Source organism: Papio anubis, chromosome 17 (assembly GCF_008728515.1).
Source record: "Papio anubis isolate 15944 chromosome 17, Panubis1.0, whole genome shotgun sequence".
NCBI classification, from domain to species: domain Eukaryota; kingdom Metazoa; phylum Chordata; class Mammalia; order Primates; family Cercopithecidae; genus Papio; species Papio anubis.
Window position 1 is genome coordinate 6,377,564 of NC_044992.1, and position 15,470 is coordinate 6,393,033.

At 47.0% G+C, this 15,470-nt stretch overlaps 1 protein-coding gene across 1 annotated transcript; it reads left to right on the forward strand.

Annotated features, from left to right (window-relative positions):
• Positions 1-923: 923 nt before the first annotated feature.
• Positions 924-7,346, forward strand: LOC101012580 (arachidonate 12-lipoxygenase, epidermal-type-like). The gene is made up of 13 exons (XM_031657222.1): positions 924-1,058; positions 1,521-1,639; positions 2,023-2,145; positions 2,235-2,338; positions 2,485-2,645; positions 3,387-3,530; positions 3,625-3,834; positions 5,200-5,286; positions 5,525-5,694; positions 5,804-5,926; positions 6,376-6,475; positions 6,576-6,743; positions 6,851-7,346. Exons 1-13 carry the CDS (start codon positions 924-926, stop codon positions 7,028-7,030), a joined length of 1,824 nt encoding a protein of 607 aa, XP_031513082.1. The 3' UTR covers positions 7,031-7,346.
• Positions 7,347-15,470: the final 8,124 nt, after the last annotated feature.

A 15,470-nucleotide genomic window follows, 5' to 3' on the forward strand; every position in this document is an offset into this window, starting at 1 on the left:
TGCCCTCCAGCCTGGAAGACAATAAAGGGCCAACGTGTTTTGGTTATTTTATGACTACATAAACGATAATCTTTTAGAAAAAGGTTTTGTGAAAACTGTAAAGATCTAAATAGAGGCTGCATTTAGTATTTTTCCCCACAAGAACCTTTAGGTTCTAGCTCTGTTTTAAATAAATGTCAACTCATCTGGATGTGGCTTATGCAAGAAAGACCTAGAAGAGCTCTTATGGACCCTCATTCAGTGAAAACACCTTGGCCCTTTATTAAAAATTCATGAATGGCTCAACATTTATGATTTCAGTTTAAAACAAAATGTTAAGGTACAGACATCTGTATACTTTTTCACTTTAGCCAACTATTTTGAGTCTTTCAACATGAGGAGATTGAAGGGCTGTTCAAGCCCCCCCCCCTTTTTTTTTTTTTTTTTTTTTTTGCAATAGCACAGGAGGTCCAGGAGAGAGGCGAGCCGTGGGTGAGCAGGAGTGTCTGGGGAGTGTCAACTTTCCACTGAAAAATACCCCTGCACTTCAAGCCATTCCACTTCTGTTATCTCCAAAGCTCTGGCAATCGTATTTATATATTCACCAAAACTGGGTGGGCGCTAGTGTTTAGCTGTCATCGTCTGTAGGCTGGTGTGTTCGGCTCATGGCAGAGTGTGAATCTGGCATCGGGGAGTGTTTGTGGAGTGAATAAGGGTGGGGCTGTACTTTCCAGAGCCGCCGGGAGAAACTGGATACAGAGACCCTAGCCTGGCGGCCAGTCTCAACGTTCCTCCCAGTGGGGGAGGAATCTGTGGGTGGGAGGTGGGGAGCCTGAAACTCAAATATAACAGGCACTCTGGACTGGGCGTGGTTCCCTGGGAGCTGGGTCTCAGATCCTCGTAGAGCTGATTTCTCCCCGGATCCCCCTGGAGGTCCGGGCAAGATGGGCAAGTACACGGTCCGTGTAGCCACCGGGGATTTGTTCCTGGCAGGCTCTCCCAACCAGGTGCAGCTGTGGCTGGTGGGTGAGCACGGGGAGGCAGACCTAGGGAAGCACCTGCGACCCGTGTGGGGAAAGGTGAGAGCTGGGGCCCCGGGACTCTGAGGTGTCACTGGGGGCTGGGGCCAGTCGGAGGGTGCTGGAGAAACCCCGGAAGCCAGGTAGAGGCTGAGGTCGGGTGCACTTGGTGTGCCTGATAGGAAAAGGAAAAGCAAGAGGAACAGGAGAAATGAGAGGCAATTTCCTGCTTGAGCAGAGACCATGAGATGCCCGCTGGGGTGTGCATGGCAGGTCTGGGGGAAGCTGGCGCCCCACAGTACCAGCTGCTCCTCACCTCCACCTCTCCCCGGGTATGCTCCAGTGGGGAAACAGAGCCAGGATTCTCTGAAGGTTCACCGACCCCGCCACCCTCCCTGCAGACCCCAACCCTGCCACTGAGCTGTGTCCTGTTGCACAGGTGGAGGAGTTTGAGATCGACGTCCCCCTGCACCTGGGGCGCCTCCTGATGGTGAAGCTGCGCAAGCACAACGTGCTGTTGAGTGTCGACTGGTTCTGCAAGTGGATCTCAGTGCAGGGCCCGGGAACCCAAGGCGAGGCCTTTTTCCCCTGCTACCGCTGGGTGCAGGGCCACAGGATTATCTGCCTGCCCGAGGGCACTGGTGAGCTCAGTGGAGAAGGGGCGCAGCCCCTGGCAGGCTGGAGGAAGAAGCGGGTTGGGGGAGGCTACTGTAAAAGAGGGAAAGATGAGGGAGATGGGGAAGAAGTGAAGGAGGATGGGGGAGAGGAGGGTGGCTGATGGAGAGACCCAGGCGCGAGTGCAGCGCAGAGGGGTGACCAGGGAGGGTGTGTGCTCTTGTCCCCCTCCCCCAGCCCGGACCCTGAGTGATGACCCCCAGAACCTGTTTAAGAAGTACCGGGAACAGGAGCTCGAGGAAAGAAAGAAGGTGTACCGATGAGCCCCAGAAAGTCTTTGATCCCGCTACCAGATCCCAAGAAACCCGCTGCCCACCCCCTTATGCCTACCTCCGTGTTCTTCCTTCAGGTGGGGCTCCTGGAAAGATGGGTTAATCCTGCCTATAGCAGGGAAAAGGCAACCAGACCTTCCCAGGGACGAGCGATTCCTCGAGGATAAGGATTTAGACTTTAGTGTCTCCCTAGCAAAAGCGTGAGTGACAGCTAGAGGCTGGGGACTTGCTTCCCAGGGCGCAAGGTGGGATCCTTCGTTGATTGTCTTGTACTCCATTCTTTCCACAGGTTGAAGGACATGGCCATTAAGGGGACACTGGATTTCATAAATTGTGTGAAAAGGCTGGAAGATTTCAAAAAAATATTCCCACGTGGAAAGACTGCCCTGGCTGGTCAGTTTCCACAACCTCCCAAAACCAATCTACAGATTTCCAGCCCAGGGAAAAGAAAAAGGAGGGGGATAGAGGATGGAAGAGTAATAGGTCAGCAGGATTAGGAGCTCAGAGCTCACAGGCTGCTCCCCAATTGATGTTCCTAGAGCGGGTTCATGATTCTTGGAAGAATGATGCCTTCTTTGGGTACCAGTTTCTCAATGGTGCAAACCCCATGCTCCTGAGGCGTTCTTCAAGGCTCCCTGCCCGCCTGGTGCTGCCTCCAGGGATGGAAGACTTGAAGACCCAGCTGGAGAAAGAACTCCAGGTGCTGCCGTTATCCCCACCTCCCTTCTCTTTGCCTCCTTCTCCTCCTTCATCTGCACTTAAGGCTTCTCAGCTTTGGCACTATTAACATTCTGCGCCACATAATTCTCTGTTGGGGGCGGGGGGGCTTTCCTGTGGATCGTAGTGTGTTTAGTAGCATCCTTGGCCTCATCCCTCCGGTTGTGACAACCAAAAATGTCTCTAGATATTGCTGAATGTCCTGGGGTTGAGGAGTGGGGAAAGGAGGAGTTGCCCCGATTGAGAACGTTGATCTACAACATCTCCTCCTGTAGCTTTTCTTTCTCTTCCGTCTCTACTTTCCTCTCTTCCTTCTTCATTGAACATATATCAGCCTTAGGGAAGAGCTCAAGCTTCTGGAGAGAAATAGCAAGAAAAACTAAACAAAGCCTTGGAGAGCTAAAAGCTGAATCTATTTTGGGGGGAGGTGGGTAGATAAAGGAAATATTTTTGCTACCTTGGCTAAAGCTGGCAGAAGGGTTATGTGAAGAGTGCAATGGCCTTATGTGGTGGAAAACCAGAAACTTCACTGCAGGGAGCTCCAAGTCTGAAGGAAGACATCCGTCATGAAAACTATGTGTTCAGTTTTTTGGTTCTGGGGAAAGTGATTGGTGTTTAAAGTAAAATAGACTTGGATGGGTAGAGGAAGGATCCACCCTGGAAAATGAGAGAAGGGCTCCAGAAAATGACTCCAACTCTATTTCCTATTCCTGCCTCTGGCCCTGCAGGCTGGATCTCTGAAGTGGATTTCTCCTTGCTGGACGGAGTCAAGCCTAATGTCATCATTTTTAAGCAGCAATATGTGGCCGCCCCTTTGGTCATGCTGAAGCTTCAGCCTGATGGAAGACTCTTGCCCATGGTCATCCAGGTAAGAGGGCCCAGGTGTTTTCCTACCAGACACTGATCTCCTTTAGGGACTTAGATACACAAGTCCTCAGCCCCCATTCTCTCTCCTGCTCTAGCTCCAGCCACCTCGATATGGATGTCCCCCACCTCTGCTCTTTCTGCCCTCGGATCCCCCCATGGCCTGGCTCCTGGCCAAGACCTGGGTCCGGAGCTCTGATTTCCAGCTGCACCAGTTACAGTCACATCTGCTGAGGGGACACTTGATTGCTGAGGTTATCGCTGTGGCTACAATGAGAAGCTTGCCTAGCCTCCATCCTATTTACAAGGTACTTCAGCATCTCTGTCATTCTGTATTTGACTGTCCTTCATATTTCAGCTCCTACAGTCTCACCTTGTACATTTCAGTCTAGCAGCAATCAATTTATATGTGGAGACACATACACACACATACACAGTACTATGGAAACACCCAGGCACACACACACTATGACGTGGGGGGAAAAGTGAGAATAGGTTTTGCAAAGGAGTTGAAATTTGGGCTGAGGACGTTTCCAGGTGGGCAAGTGAGGGGTGGAACATTATAGCCAGAAAGATCAGTAGGCAAGGAAAGAAAGGAACATGGATAATGGGTGAGATTAAAGTATAGGGCATGAGTTGGGGTGAAAAGAAGAGGTGGGAGGAGATGAGAAGAAGCCATGTTACTTAGTGGGGAAAAGAATCAAGTTATTTTCTGACTCTGTGAGGCTTCCAATGCCTATAAAGACCCATTTGCACATGTCAGGAGGGCAACTGGATATGTGAGTCTGGAGTTCCTAGAAGAGGTGTAGGTTGCAGATACAGATTTTAGAGTCATTAGAAAACGAAAGTATCTAAAGTCATTGTACTGGATGAAGTTCTCTAGGGTTTGTAGAGACACTAGAGAATTTGATCCAGATATAACTCTAGGGTGATCCAACATTTACAAATTGAGAGGAGGGAGCAGAGTGAGAAAAGAGAACGAACCTCATTGACGTAGGAGGAAAACCAAAAAGTGGAATGCATGGCATCCAGGAGAAGAAAGTGTTTCAAGAGGGACGCGTGATTATCTGTCTCAAATGCTGGTGAGAGATCAAGAAAGTTACAGAGAAGTGACATTTGGGTTTCTCAATATGGAAGTCGTTGGTTAATAAATGGACATGCGCTATCTCAGGAAAGTGGAGGAAGCCTGATTCATGGGGGAGAGCAGCAAATGTGAGGTGAGTAAGCAAAGACAACACTGGGTGAAGATTTGCTGTGAAAGAGAAAGCAAGAAACAAGGTGATGGCAAGACAAGGATGTGGGGGTCAAGTACAGGTTTTCTTTAGGGTATCCAATATTGCACATGTTTGTATGACAGAGAGAAGGAATATCATTATAGGAGGGTGAAGGTGTGGGTGAAGGCAAAAAGGGATGGGCTTATCTGTGGGTACCTGCCAGGATATGAGACTGTGGAAATAAGCAAGCTAAAACTTTCACCATGGGAAGCTCTCAGAAGACACTTTCCCATCTCTATATTCCCAAATGTTACCCTGACCCCATCCAATTTAATGAGAAGGCTGTTTCATAAAGACCCATCCTCTCCCTTCTTTTATGTCACTTCAACATCCTCTTCCCTCATGGATGCTGGGACCTCTCTTATTTGACCGTGTCCCATTTCTTTCTTCCATAATCAGCTCCTGATCCCCCACTTCCGCTACACCATGGCGATCAACACCCTGGCCCGTAGTTGTCTTGTCTCTGAAGGGGGAATTTTTGACCTGGTACGGAAATGGATGGGTGAAGGGGAGGTGGGTTCAATATTGGAAGAATTCTAGGGGTTGTTTCCCTTTCCCACTCCTCCCCCAAGCTCTCCTTCCTCCATGGAAGGCCTCTCCCAAACCTGCCTCATGCCTGAATAGCTTCCTGCTTAAAAGGGCTAGAGTAGGACCACAGGCCTGGAGTCTCCTGATGCTCGTCTTCCTCCCTCCGCAACTTGGCATGGCTGTGGGTTATCCTCAGGTGGTGAGCACCGGTAGTGGGGGCCACGTGGACATTCTTCAGAGAGCCACAGGTTGTTTGACCTATCGTTCCCTCTGTCCTCCTGATGACCTGGCTGACCGTGGACTCCTGGGTGTGAAATCTTCTCTTTATGGCCAAGATGCCATCAGGCTGTGGGGAATCATCAGCCGGCAGGTGAAGGTGGCACAGAGAGGCAGTGAATGGAGGGGCAGGGGACTGTAGGTCCAGAAGGTCCTGCATCGGCCCCTGAGACTGAGTATCTTCTTCCCTGGGGAGCAGGTACGTGGAGGGGATGGTTGGGCTTTTCTACAAGAGCGACCAAGCCATGAAGGATGATCTAGAGCTGCAGGCCTGGTGCAGAGAGATGACTGAGACTGGACTGCAGATGGCCCAAGACCGGGGGTGAGACAGGGATCCCTCCCCACTGACCCCTGTCAACACCCACTCCTCTGCAAACAATCTGCTTCTTCTCACATCATCATGAGATACCCCGCCTGCCCGAGGAACCTGAGAATTCTCCGGGGTGTGTCCAGAAATGCTAACGAGCACTCCTGATCTCCCCAGCCCTCTTCCCACACAGTGTTCTCTCTCCTCATGCACTGAGAGCTTCCTTTGGAACCAGTTACAAAACTTCTCTTAGGCATTTTCCCTCACTCTTCCCTCCCCTCTCCCCATAGCTCAGGGTTCATCCCAAGCACATTAACCTTGGAGCACACACGAGGTGGGAGTCCTAGGGTGTGCAGGCCAGGACCACAGAAAAATAACTTTTCTGTATCTCCACATAGCTCTCCCTGCTTGAGACCTGTTTTGTGTTCTGGTTTCAAGGTCTCCGATTCTCCTCATTTCACCAGGTTCCCCATCTCCTTAGAGTCCCGGGCTCAGCTCTGCCACTTTGTCACCATGTGCATCTTCACATGCACGGGTCAGCATGCTTCTAACCACCTGGGTCAGGTAACCTATGTGATCATCCCCCAAGGGCTCCTGGGATGGAGAAGTGGGGGATCAAATGCCCAAGTCATCAGCCTAGGTTTCTGTGGGCTCCTCCCTGCAGCTGGACTGGTACTCCTGGATCCCTAATGGCCCATGCACCATGCGGAAGCCCCCACCCATCTCCAAGGATGTGACAGAGAAGGACATAGTGGACTCACTGCCCAATCTCCACCAGGCACATATGCAAAAGACCGTCACAGACTTCCTTGGCAGACGTCAGCCTGTCATGGTGAGAAGCAAATGCCCGGGTCCTGGGAAGGAGGCAGCTCAAAGGAGGGGAAGTATTCTGGGTTGAGAGCCCCAAGGGGCTGAGCCACCTTGTTTTCCACCTCTCAGGTGGCCCTGGGGCAGCATGAGGAGAAGTATTTCTCTGGCCCTGAGCCCCAAGCTGTGCTGAGACAATTCCGGGAGGAGCTGGCTGCCATGGACAAGGAGATTGACGTCCGGAATGCAGTCCTAGACCTGCCCTATGAGTACCTTCGACCCAGCATGGTAGAGAACAGCGTGACCATCTGAGAGGGCTTGCCCGCCTCCGCTCCAAAGCTCCACCATCCCTGAGTGCCTTTTAGTATTCCGTCCTCCTCACATCCTCTGGTGAACAAATTGTCCCCAAAGCTTTGTGGTCAGGGTACCCAGAGCTGCCCACCACACAACTATGGGGAATACACGGTGATGGTCCCCACTGCATTTGGAAGTGGCATCCCCCAAAGCTGCCCTACCTTAAATGTCCATCCAGTCCTGCACTTCCTCACCCCTGATCCCTGGCACACCTCCTCATTGCCAAAGGACCTGGCTTAGATACAAGTAAAAATATATGATTAAATAACAAAACCGATTATGGTGGTGGAAGGTGGGAGGAGAGACCTTGCTGTTTCCTGCCCCTTTACTCAGATTCCAAAGGAAGAAAGAAAGTTTTTTCCAGCAATCAATGCTTTTTCCAAGGGTATCTTGGAACCTCTCTGTCAGGCCTCTGAGCCCAAGCCAAGCCATCGCATCCCCTGTGACTTGCATGTATATATTTGCCCAGATGGCCTGAAGTAACTAAAGAATCACAAAAGAAGTGAAAATGCCCTGCCCCTGCCTTAACTGATGACTTTACCTTGTGAAATTCCTTTTTCTGGCTCATCCTGGCTCAAAAACTCCCCAACTGAGCACCGTGTGACCCCCACTCCTGCCCACCAGAGAACCCCTGCTTTGACTGTAATTTTCCTTTACCTACCCAAATCCTATAAAACAGCCCCACCCTTATCTCCATTCGTTGACTCTCTCTTCAGACTCAGCCCGCCTGCACCCAGGTGATTAAAAAGCTTTATTGCTCACACAAAGCCTGTTTGGTAGTCACTTCACACAGACACGCCTGACACTCTCTAAGTTAAATGACAAATGTTCTGGATGACCGAGCCCACTGGGGCTCAGAAACCTGGCTCTTGACAAGGGTTTTTGGCTTGAGGCCTCTGCGAATCCCCAACAAGCCATCCCTTAGGCTACCCGCAGCAACGCCTCCAGTGTGACTCCCGGCACAGCCCTCCTGGCACGGTCCTCCCCGGCTGCATCCCAGTCTTCCTCTCAGTCCTGCCCCAGGACTCTTAATAAACCCTCTTCTCATCAAGCTCTATCCTTCCATCCTTAAAACATACCATCTATCCTAGAGTCCTAGATATTGGAGATAAACGGATAAAGAAGGAACTAGTAGGCCAGGCTCTATGTTAGAAATTTTAAATATATCAATTTATCGCACCAGGCGCAGTGGCTCATGCCTGTAATCCCAGCACTTTGGGAGACCCAGGCAGGCAGATCATCTGAGGTTGGGAGTTCGAGACCAGCCTGACCGACATGGCGAAACCCCTTCTCTACTAAAAATACAAAATTAGCCGGGCGTGGTGGCGGGCGCCTATAATCCCAAATCCCAGCTACTCGGGAGGCTGAGGCAGGAGAATCACTTGAACCCAGGAGGCGGAGGTTACAGTGAGCCGAGATCGCACCACTGCACTCCAGCCTAGACAATAAAGAGGGAAACTCGGTCTCAAAAAAAAAATTTTTTTTATCCTCACAACTTCTCTGTGAGGTTGGTATCACTGTCACCATCTTATCACAGGAAAATGAAGGTTGGAGAGATAAGGACAGAAATGACCTGGCACCAAAATGCAGCAGAGTCAGATTCCATTTGCTAGAAGGAAGCAAAGCCCAGGATTGTGGTCATAGCAGTAACAGTTAAAAGACTGATTATAAAATCTAGAGGCCAATGAAAGCTTTGGATGGATCTGATGTAATGGGGGGAAAAAAAGGAGAGATAAAGATTCTTTGAGTCTTTTAAAGAATCTTACACATTCAAATTACTTATGTGCCATATATTTTAAAAAGGAACATAGACAATATGGTTAATATGGTACAAATAGACATGTGTGAGCCATCCAAATTCACCTCCTGATGCCCTCAACCTTCTAATGTCCCGTTCTGTTCTGTGTATTGCTTCCATCCATCATATGGCTCTTTTCAGTAGATGACAAAAGAATTTTAAGATAGCCACAGACCATAGACTCATAGAATCTTTGACTTGGTTGCTAGAAGTTTTTGTGGTTGCATGGAATGGTAGCAAGGAGACTCAGAAGAGAGGGAGGGGATGAGGAAGAGGCAGAGGTCACGCTGAGATTTTCAGTTTCGGCATGACTGGCAAGAAATACAAAGATTCAGAAGGAAGGTTGTTTTAAGTTTGATGTAATAGCGGGGTCCTTCTGGGAAGAAATTAAACAAGTAATTGGAGAGGCTGAACTGAAAAAAGAAAGGTGAGTTCTACAGTTTGGATGATATACAAGCTGAACTTATGAACAAGGGAAGAAGAAGAGTCAGGGGCCAAGGACACCTTGGGATATACTCAAGAGTTAGGGATATAAAAGAGAACATGAGGCCAGCCGTGGTGGCTCATGCCTGTAATCCCAGCACTCTGGGAAGCCGAGGTAGGTGGATCACCTGAAGTCAGGAGTTCAAGACGAGCCTGACCAACAAGGTGAAACCCATCTCTACCAAAAATTAGCTGGGCAGGGTGGCATGAGCCTCTAGTCCCACCTACTCAGGAGGCTGAGCCGGGAGAATTTTTTTGAACCTAGGAGTCAGAGGTTGCAGTGAGCTGAGATCGCACCACTGCACTCCAGCCTGGGTGATGGAGCAAAACTTGTCTCAAAAAACAAACATGAAGTGAGAATGATCCCAGTTTGAAAGGTAAGAGGAGCTGGATGATGCAGGTCACAGAAGCCAAGAAAAAAGAGAAGTTCAAGGCTAGAGGGGGCAGGAAATTAGGTCTTCCCACACCCCCTGTCATCACTCCCTATGACCAAGTTGTCTCCCTGAGCGCTCTCATTTTTTAAGATGGAGTTTCACTCTTGTTGTCCAGGCTGGAGTGCAATGGTGCGATCTCAGCTTACCGCAACCTCTGCCTCCCAGGTTCAAGCGATTCTCCTGCCTTAGCCTCCCGAGTAGCCAGGATTACAGACATATGCCACCACCCCCAGCTAATTTTTGTGTTTTTAGTAGGGATGAGGTTTCATCATATTGGTCAGGCTGTTCTCAAACTCCTGACCTCAGGCGATCCACCTGTCTCAAAGCCTCCCACAGTGCTGGGATTACGAGTATGAGCCACCGCGCCCAGCAGCTCTCCCATTTTCTAGGTGTGTCACCTCACTCCCATTTTCCTCCCCAGTCTGCTCCCCATCCTCCCATGTTTCCTCAGCAAGTGTCCTCATCTCTTCTGCACAGCACAGTCATATCCTCAGTCCAGCTTTCAGATTCTCCCACCTCATCTCTCAAGAGGGTCTGATATAACTACTCTTTTACCGAGGTAATCTGTTCAGGCACCTGTGCCTATGAGAGGCTTACTGTGATCTCTGAATCTTTGTTTGTGGTAATCCTACATGGACTGCTCACCTCTAGATTTCTTATGAAATCACCTCTCATTTCTACAACAGGCGCAAATTGCCTTAAAGCTCAGTGTCCTGGCTTTGATCGATCCTTCGCTCCCTAGTCTGCCTGCACTCATGAAGGGTAACGCTATTGAAAAACTCCACGTGGTGCCATGTATGTTGTATTCCATGTGGAAGGTGCCCTCTGGAGTCTGCCAGAAACAATGAATAAACATTAGCTGCCAGAGACAATGAATAATCTTGGAAGTGTTGAAAGAAAATACCGGCCAGACTAAAGACTTTCTACAAATCAATGAGAAGAAACAGGCAGCTCAATTAAAAAATGGACAAAAGGCCGGGCACGGTGGCTCATGCCTATAATCCCAGCACTTTGGGAGGCCGAGGCAGGCAGATCATGAGGTCAGAAGATCAAGACCATCGTGGCCAACATGGTGAAACCCCATCTCTACTAAAAATAATAATACAAAAATTAGCCAGGGGTGGTGGCACACGCCTGTAGTCCCAGCTGTTCAGGAGGCTGAGGCAGGAGAATCACTTGAACCCGGGAGGTAGAGGTTGCAGTGAGCTGAGATCGCGCCACTGCACTCCCGCCTGGTGACACAGCGAGACTCCATCTCAAAAAAGAAAAGGAAAAATGGACTAAAGACTTGGACATACTTTTCTCAGGGGGACATCCAAATGTCAGTAAATACATGGAAAGGATTATATTTGATGATTCTATTTTGTCAGTTTAATATCACATCAACTTTTAAGGTATCTGGAGGAGTTGCTCCCATTTTGGTTAAGTCCGATGGCTGCATGGCTCAATTCATTGGTTGAATCTCTAGCTTTGGTTACTGCTCTGGAGAATTGCCTGATTGCATACTGCATGAAGTTTTAAGAGATTTGAATAGCCAGAGAAATCTCCAAACCTAGCAAAAGGGTCCTGTATTACATAAATCTTGCAGAAATCCCCAAGGCCTCTAATCACATCTCCAGATCTTCATCTGTGTCTCTGTTATACGTGGCCAAAGAGGCTGTCCTTGACTAACTCTGGGTCACTAGGATGCCCATTTTCCCCCTCCCACCTTATTATTTGGATACTTTACCAGAATGGGTAGGAAGTCTGCTGGTCAGATATAGATCATAGTCATCACAGTCAACAGCAGTCTATGTGGATTCTTGGTAGCATTTGACACAGCCACTTTCACTTTGCTTAAATACTTTTATCTCTTACTTTCTATGACACCATAGTCTCCTGGTTGTCCACTTTCCTCAATGGCTCTCTGCCATGCTGGTACCCATTCCAGGGAGTCCCTGGTTCCCAGTTGTCCTGATTTTCACTCACAAGCTACCATTCAAATTTAAACAAATAGGCCGGAAACGCCATCTCTATGCTTTTGGGAAGGGCCCATAGGAGAATGACTGGGTTTCTCATTAATTGATTAGAAGGTACATTGTTAAGGTAACAGCTGCTGTAACAAATCAGCCCAAATGAATAATGGTTCAAAGATAATAGACATTCTCTTTCTTCTCACTCCTGACAAATTTAAAACAATGGTTCCTGATTGGCGCATAGTTCTCCTTCACTAAGTTAGGGACTCAAGTTCCCTTCATCATGTGGCTCTGCATATTTAACATGTGGCCACCATGCTTGAGAACATCAAGGGAGCAAAATAAGAGAGAACATAACAGATGACATGTATGATGTTTTTACAGGACACACACATAGCAATCAGAATCCCTGGCAGGAAACAGTTGGCATAATCAAAGTCAGTGTTTGTAAATCTCTTATATTTTCTCTACCATACAAATTGCTATTGTTATTTGATGCATTGATATTGATTCTTGTTATATTTTTATTGTGAATTATTCCCTCTAGTCTTCAAAAGGCTTGGCGTGGTGGCTCATGCCTGTGCTCCCAGCACTATGGAGGCTGAGGCGGGCAGATCACAAAGTCAAGAGATTGAGACCATCCTGGCCAACATGGTGAAACCCTGGCTCTACTAAAAATATAAAAATTAGCTGGGCATGGTGGCACGCACCTGTAGTCCCAGTTACTCAGGAGGCTGAGGCAGGAGAATCACTTCAAACCCGAGAGGCAGAGGTTGCAGTGAGCCAAGATTGCACCACTGCACTCCAGTCTGGGCGACAGAGCGAGATTCCATCTAAAAAAGAAAAAAAGAAAAAAGAAAAAAAAAGTACCCTTGCTTTCTGCTCTGAATTCTATAATGCCTTTTTTTTTTTTTTTTGAGATGGAGTCTCGCTCTGTCACCAGACTGGAGTGCAGTGGCATGATCTCAGCTCACTGCAACCTCCGCCTCCCAGGTTCAAGCAATTCTCCTGCCTCAGCCTCCCAAGTAGCTGGGTCTATAGGCACACATGACCACGCCCAGCTAATTTTTGTATTTTTAGTAGAGACAGGTGTAAAAAATCATTTACATTATTTACATCTATTGATATGCTATATTTTTTAGTTTTTCATGTGATTTTTTTAGATTTATAATGTTTTACTCTGTGGTTTCTTATTGCAGTTAGACTGCTCAAGCAGGTTTATAATTTTGATCTAGCAATAATCTTTATAATTTCTCTTTGATATAAAGATCTTAATCGCATTTAAAATACCTATTTCTTAGTATGAGCAATGATATTGGCTTGTAGATATTTCCCCCCTCTCATCACCAAATTTTTGTTGATATCTTTTTAAAATTTATTCTTAAATGTGTGTATACTTCCACAACTTGAATTGTCATCATTAAACAGGCAATAGTTGTGTATTAGAGTTCTCCAGAGAGACAGACCCAATAGGATAGAGAGATATACATATACACATACACATATACAAAGGGGTTTATTATGGGAATTGGCTCATGTGATTATGGAGGCTGAGAAGTCCCACAACAGGCCATTGGTGAACTAGAGACCCTAGGATGCTGGTAGTATGGCTCAATCCAAGTCTGAAGGCCTCAGGACCAGGGAAGCTGATTGTGTAATTCTTGGTCTGAGGCCACGGTCCTGAGAACCTGCGAAGCTGCTGGTGTAAGTCCTGGAATCCAGGCTGGGAAACCTGGAGTTCTGGTGTCTAAGGGAGGAGATGAGTGTATCCCAGCTCTAGGACACATGTTTGCCCTTGTCTTGGTTTATCATAAGTATTTTAAACTCATATGGAACTGTTTGGATACACGTTTTATTTGCTCCCTAGGAATATATTTCTGGTGAGTTTTGTTGTTGTTTTTTGTTTTGTTTTTGAGACACAGTTTCACTCTGTTGCCCAGGCTGCAGTACAGTGGTGCGATCTGGGCTCACTGCAACCTCCACCTCCTGGGTTCAGGCAATTCTTGTGCCTCAGCCTCCCAAGTAGCTGGGATTACAGGCACACGCTACCATACCCAGCTAATTTTTGTATTTTTAGTAGAGACGGGGTCTCTCCTTGTTGACCAGGATGGCCTCGATCTCCTGACCTCGTGATCCGCCCGTCTTGGCCTCCCAAAGTGCTAGGATTACAGGCGTGAGCCACCGTGCCCGGCAGAGATTTTATGTAGGTGATTTTTGTGTTCTTTCTCACATGTGTCTCTGAATGGAGGCAGGTAGAGAGAAACAAGAACCACTAACTAGTTAAGAATTTAACTTGCTGACACATAATTGATACAGCCTTAACTACTATAAAACAACTGTTGACTATATGGTCAGGTCATAACTTTCTAGGGTAGGCACAGACCAATCATTTATGAAATAATAAACATAATAATGTATTTCTTAAAAGGTCTTTTACATTTATTTTTCATTTCAACTGTTTCTAAAGATTTTTATTTCTTTGTGGAGATCTAAGTTTTTGTCTGGTGTCATGTTTTTCCCTGAGGAACTTATTTTAGCAGTAGTTGTAGTACAACTTTGTTGGTAATGAAGTTTCTTAGTTATTGTTTGTTGGAAAAAGTTTTAATTTACTCTGAATTTTTTTTTTCTTTTTTTTTTTGAAATAGGGTCTTGCTTTGTCATCCAGGCTGGAGTGCAGTGGTGCAATCGTGGCTCACTGTCCCAGATGAGAAGTTTGAAATGGATCTCATGGGGCTAAAATCAAGGTGTCAGTAGACCTTTACTACTGCTGAAGTCTCTGGGGGAGAATTTGTTCCTTGCCTTTTCTCCCTTCTAGAGTCCACCTGCATTTCTTGGCCCATGGCCACATCTCCCTGACTTCTGCTTCTGTCTTCACATCTCCTTTTCTGACTCTCCTGCTTCCTTCTTTTCCTTAAAATGATCCTTATATTATTGGATTCACTTGGATAACATAGCCTCATCTCCCCATGGCAAGGTTGTTAATCACACGTGCAAAGTCCCTTTAACATGTAAGAAAACATATTCATAAATGCTGGAAACATATTCATAAATGTTGGGGATTAGGGCATGGACATTTTCTACCTACCGCAGTATCCATCAACTCTGAAAGTGTCCCTGTGCCCTTTTAGAACCCCTTCCTATAGTTCCTTCCTCCCTACATTCTACACCCATGTCCCTGGGCAACCACTATCTACTTTTTGTCACTATAAATGAGTTTGCATTTCCTCATATTTTATATAAATTGAATTATAAAATATGCAGGGTTTTTATTTGGTTTTCACTCAGCAAAATGATTTTGAGATTTATCTTTGTTGTGGCCTGTGTCCACAGTTCGCTATTCTTTTCTGTTGAGTAGTGTTCCACTACATGTATATACTGCAACTTAAGAAAAATCTGCCACTTGCTGATGGACATTTGAGTTCTTTACAGTTTTTGACTCTTGTAATAGTCAAATATTGACATATATAAAGTATAATACAGCTGCTATGGACATTTGTGAACAAGTCTTTGTATTGGCATATGATTTTCTTTCTCTTGGGTAAATATCTGTAAGGGAAATATTTCGCTTGGGGATGACTGGTTCACACAGTATATGTATGCTTAACTTCCGTAGAAACTGCCAAACTGTTTCCCAAAGTGTCTGTATCTGTTTACGTTCCTACTAGAGTTCCAGTTACTCCACATCCTCACCAACAGTTGGTTTTATGGTTAGTATTTTTAATTTTTAG

Bases quoted from the DNA above. Each gene is read 5' to 3' on its own strand.
- LOC101012580 (XM_031657222.1), top strand. From the start codon at position 924: ATGGGCAAGTACACGGTCCGTGTAGCCACCGGGGATTTGTTCCTGGCA. The intron at 3,531-3,624 runs GTAAGAGGGCCC...CTCCTGCTCTAG, and splicing joins TCTTGCCCATGGTCATCCAG to CTCCAGCCACCTCGATATGG. The intron at 5,927-6,375 runs GTGAGACAGGGA...TCATTTCACCAG, and splicing joins CAGATGGCCCAAGACCGGGG to GTTCCCCATCTCCTTAGAGT.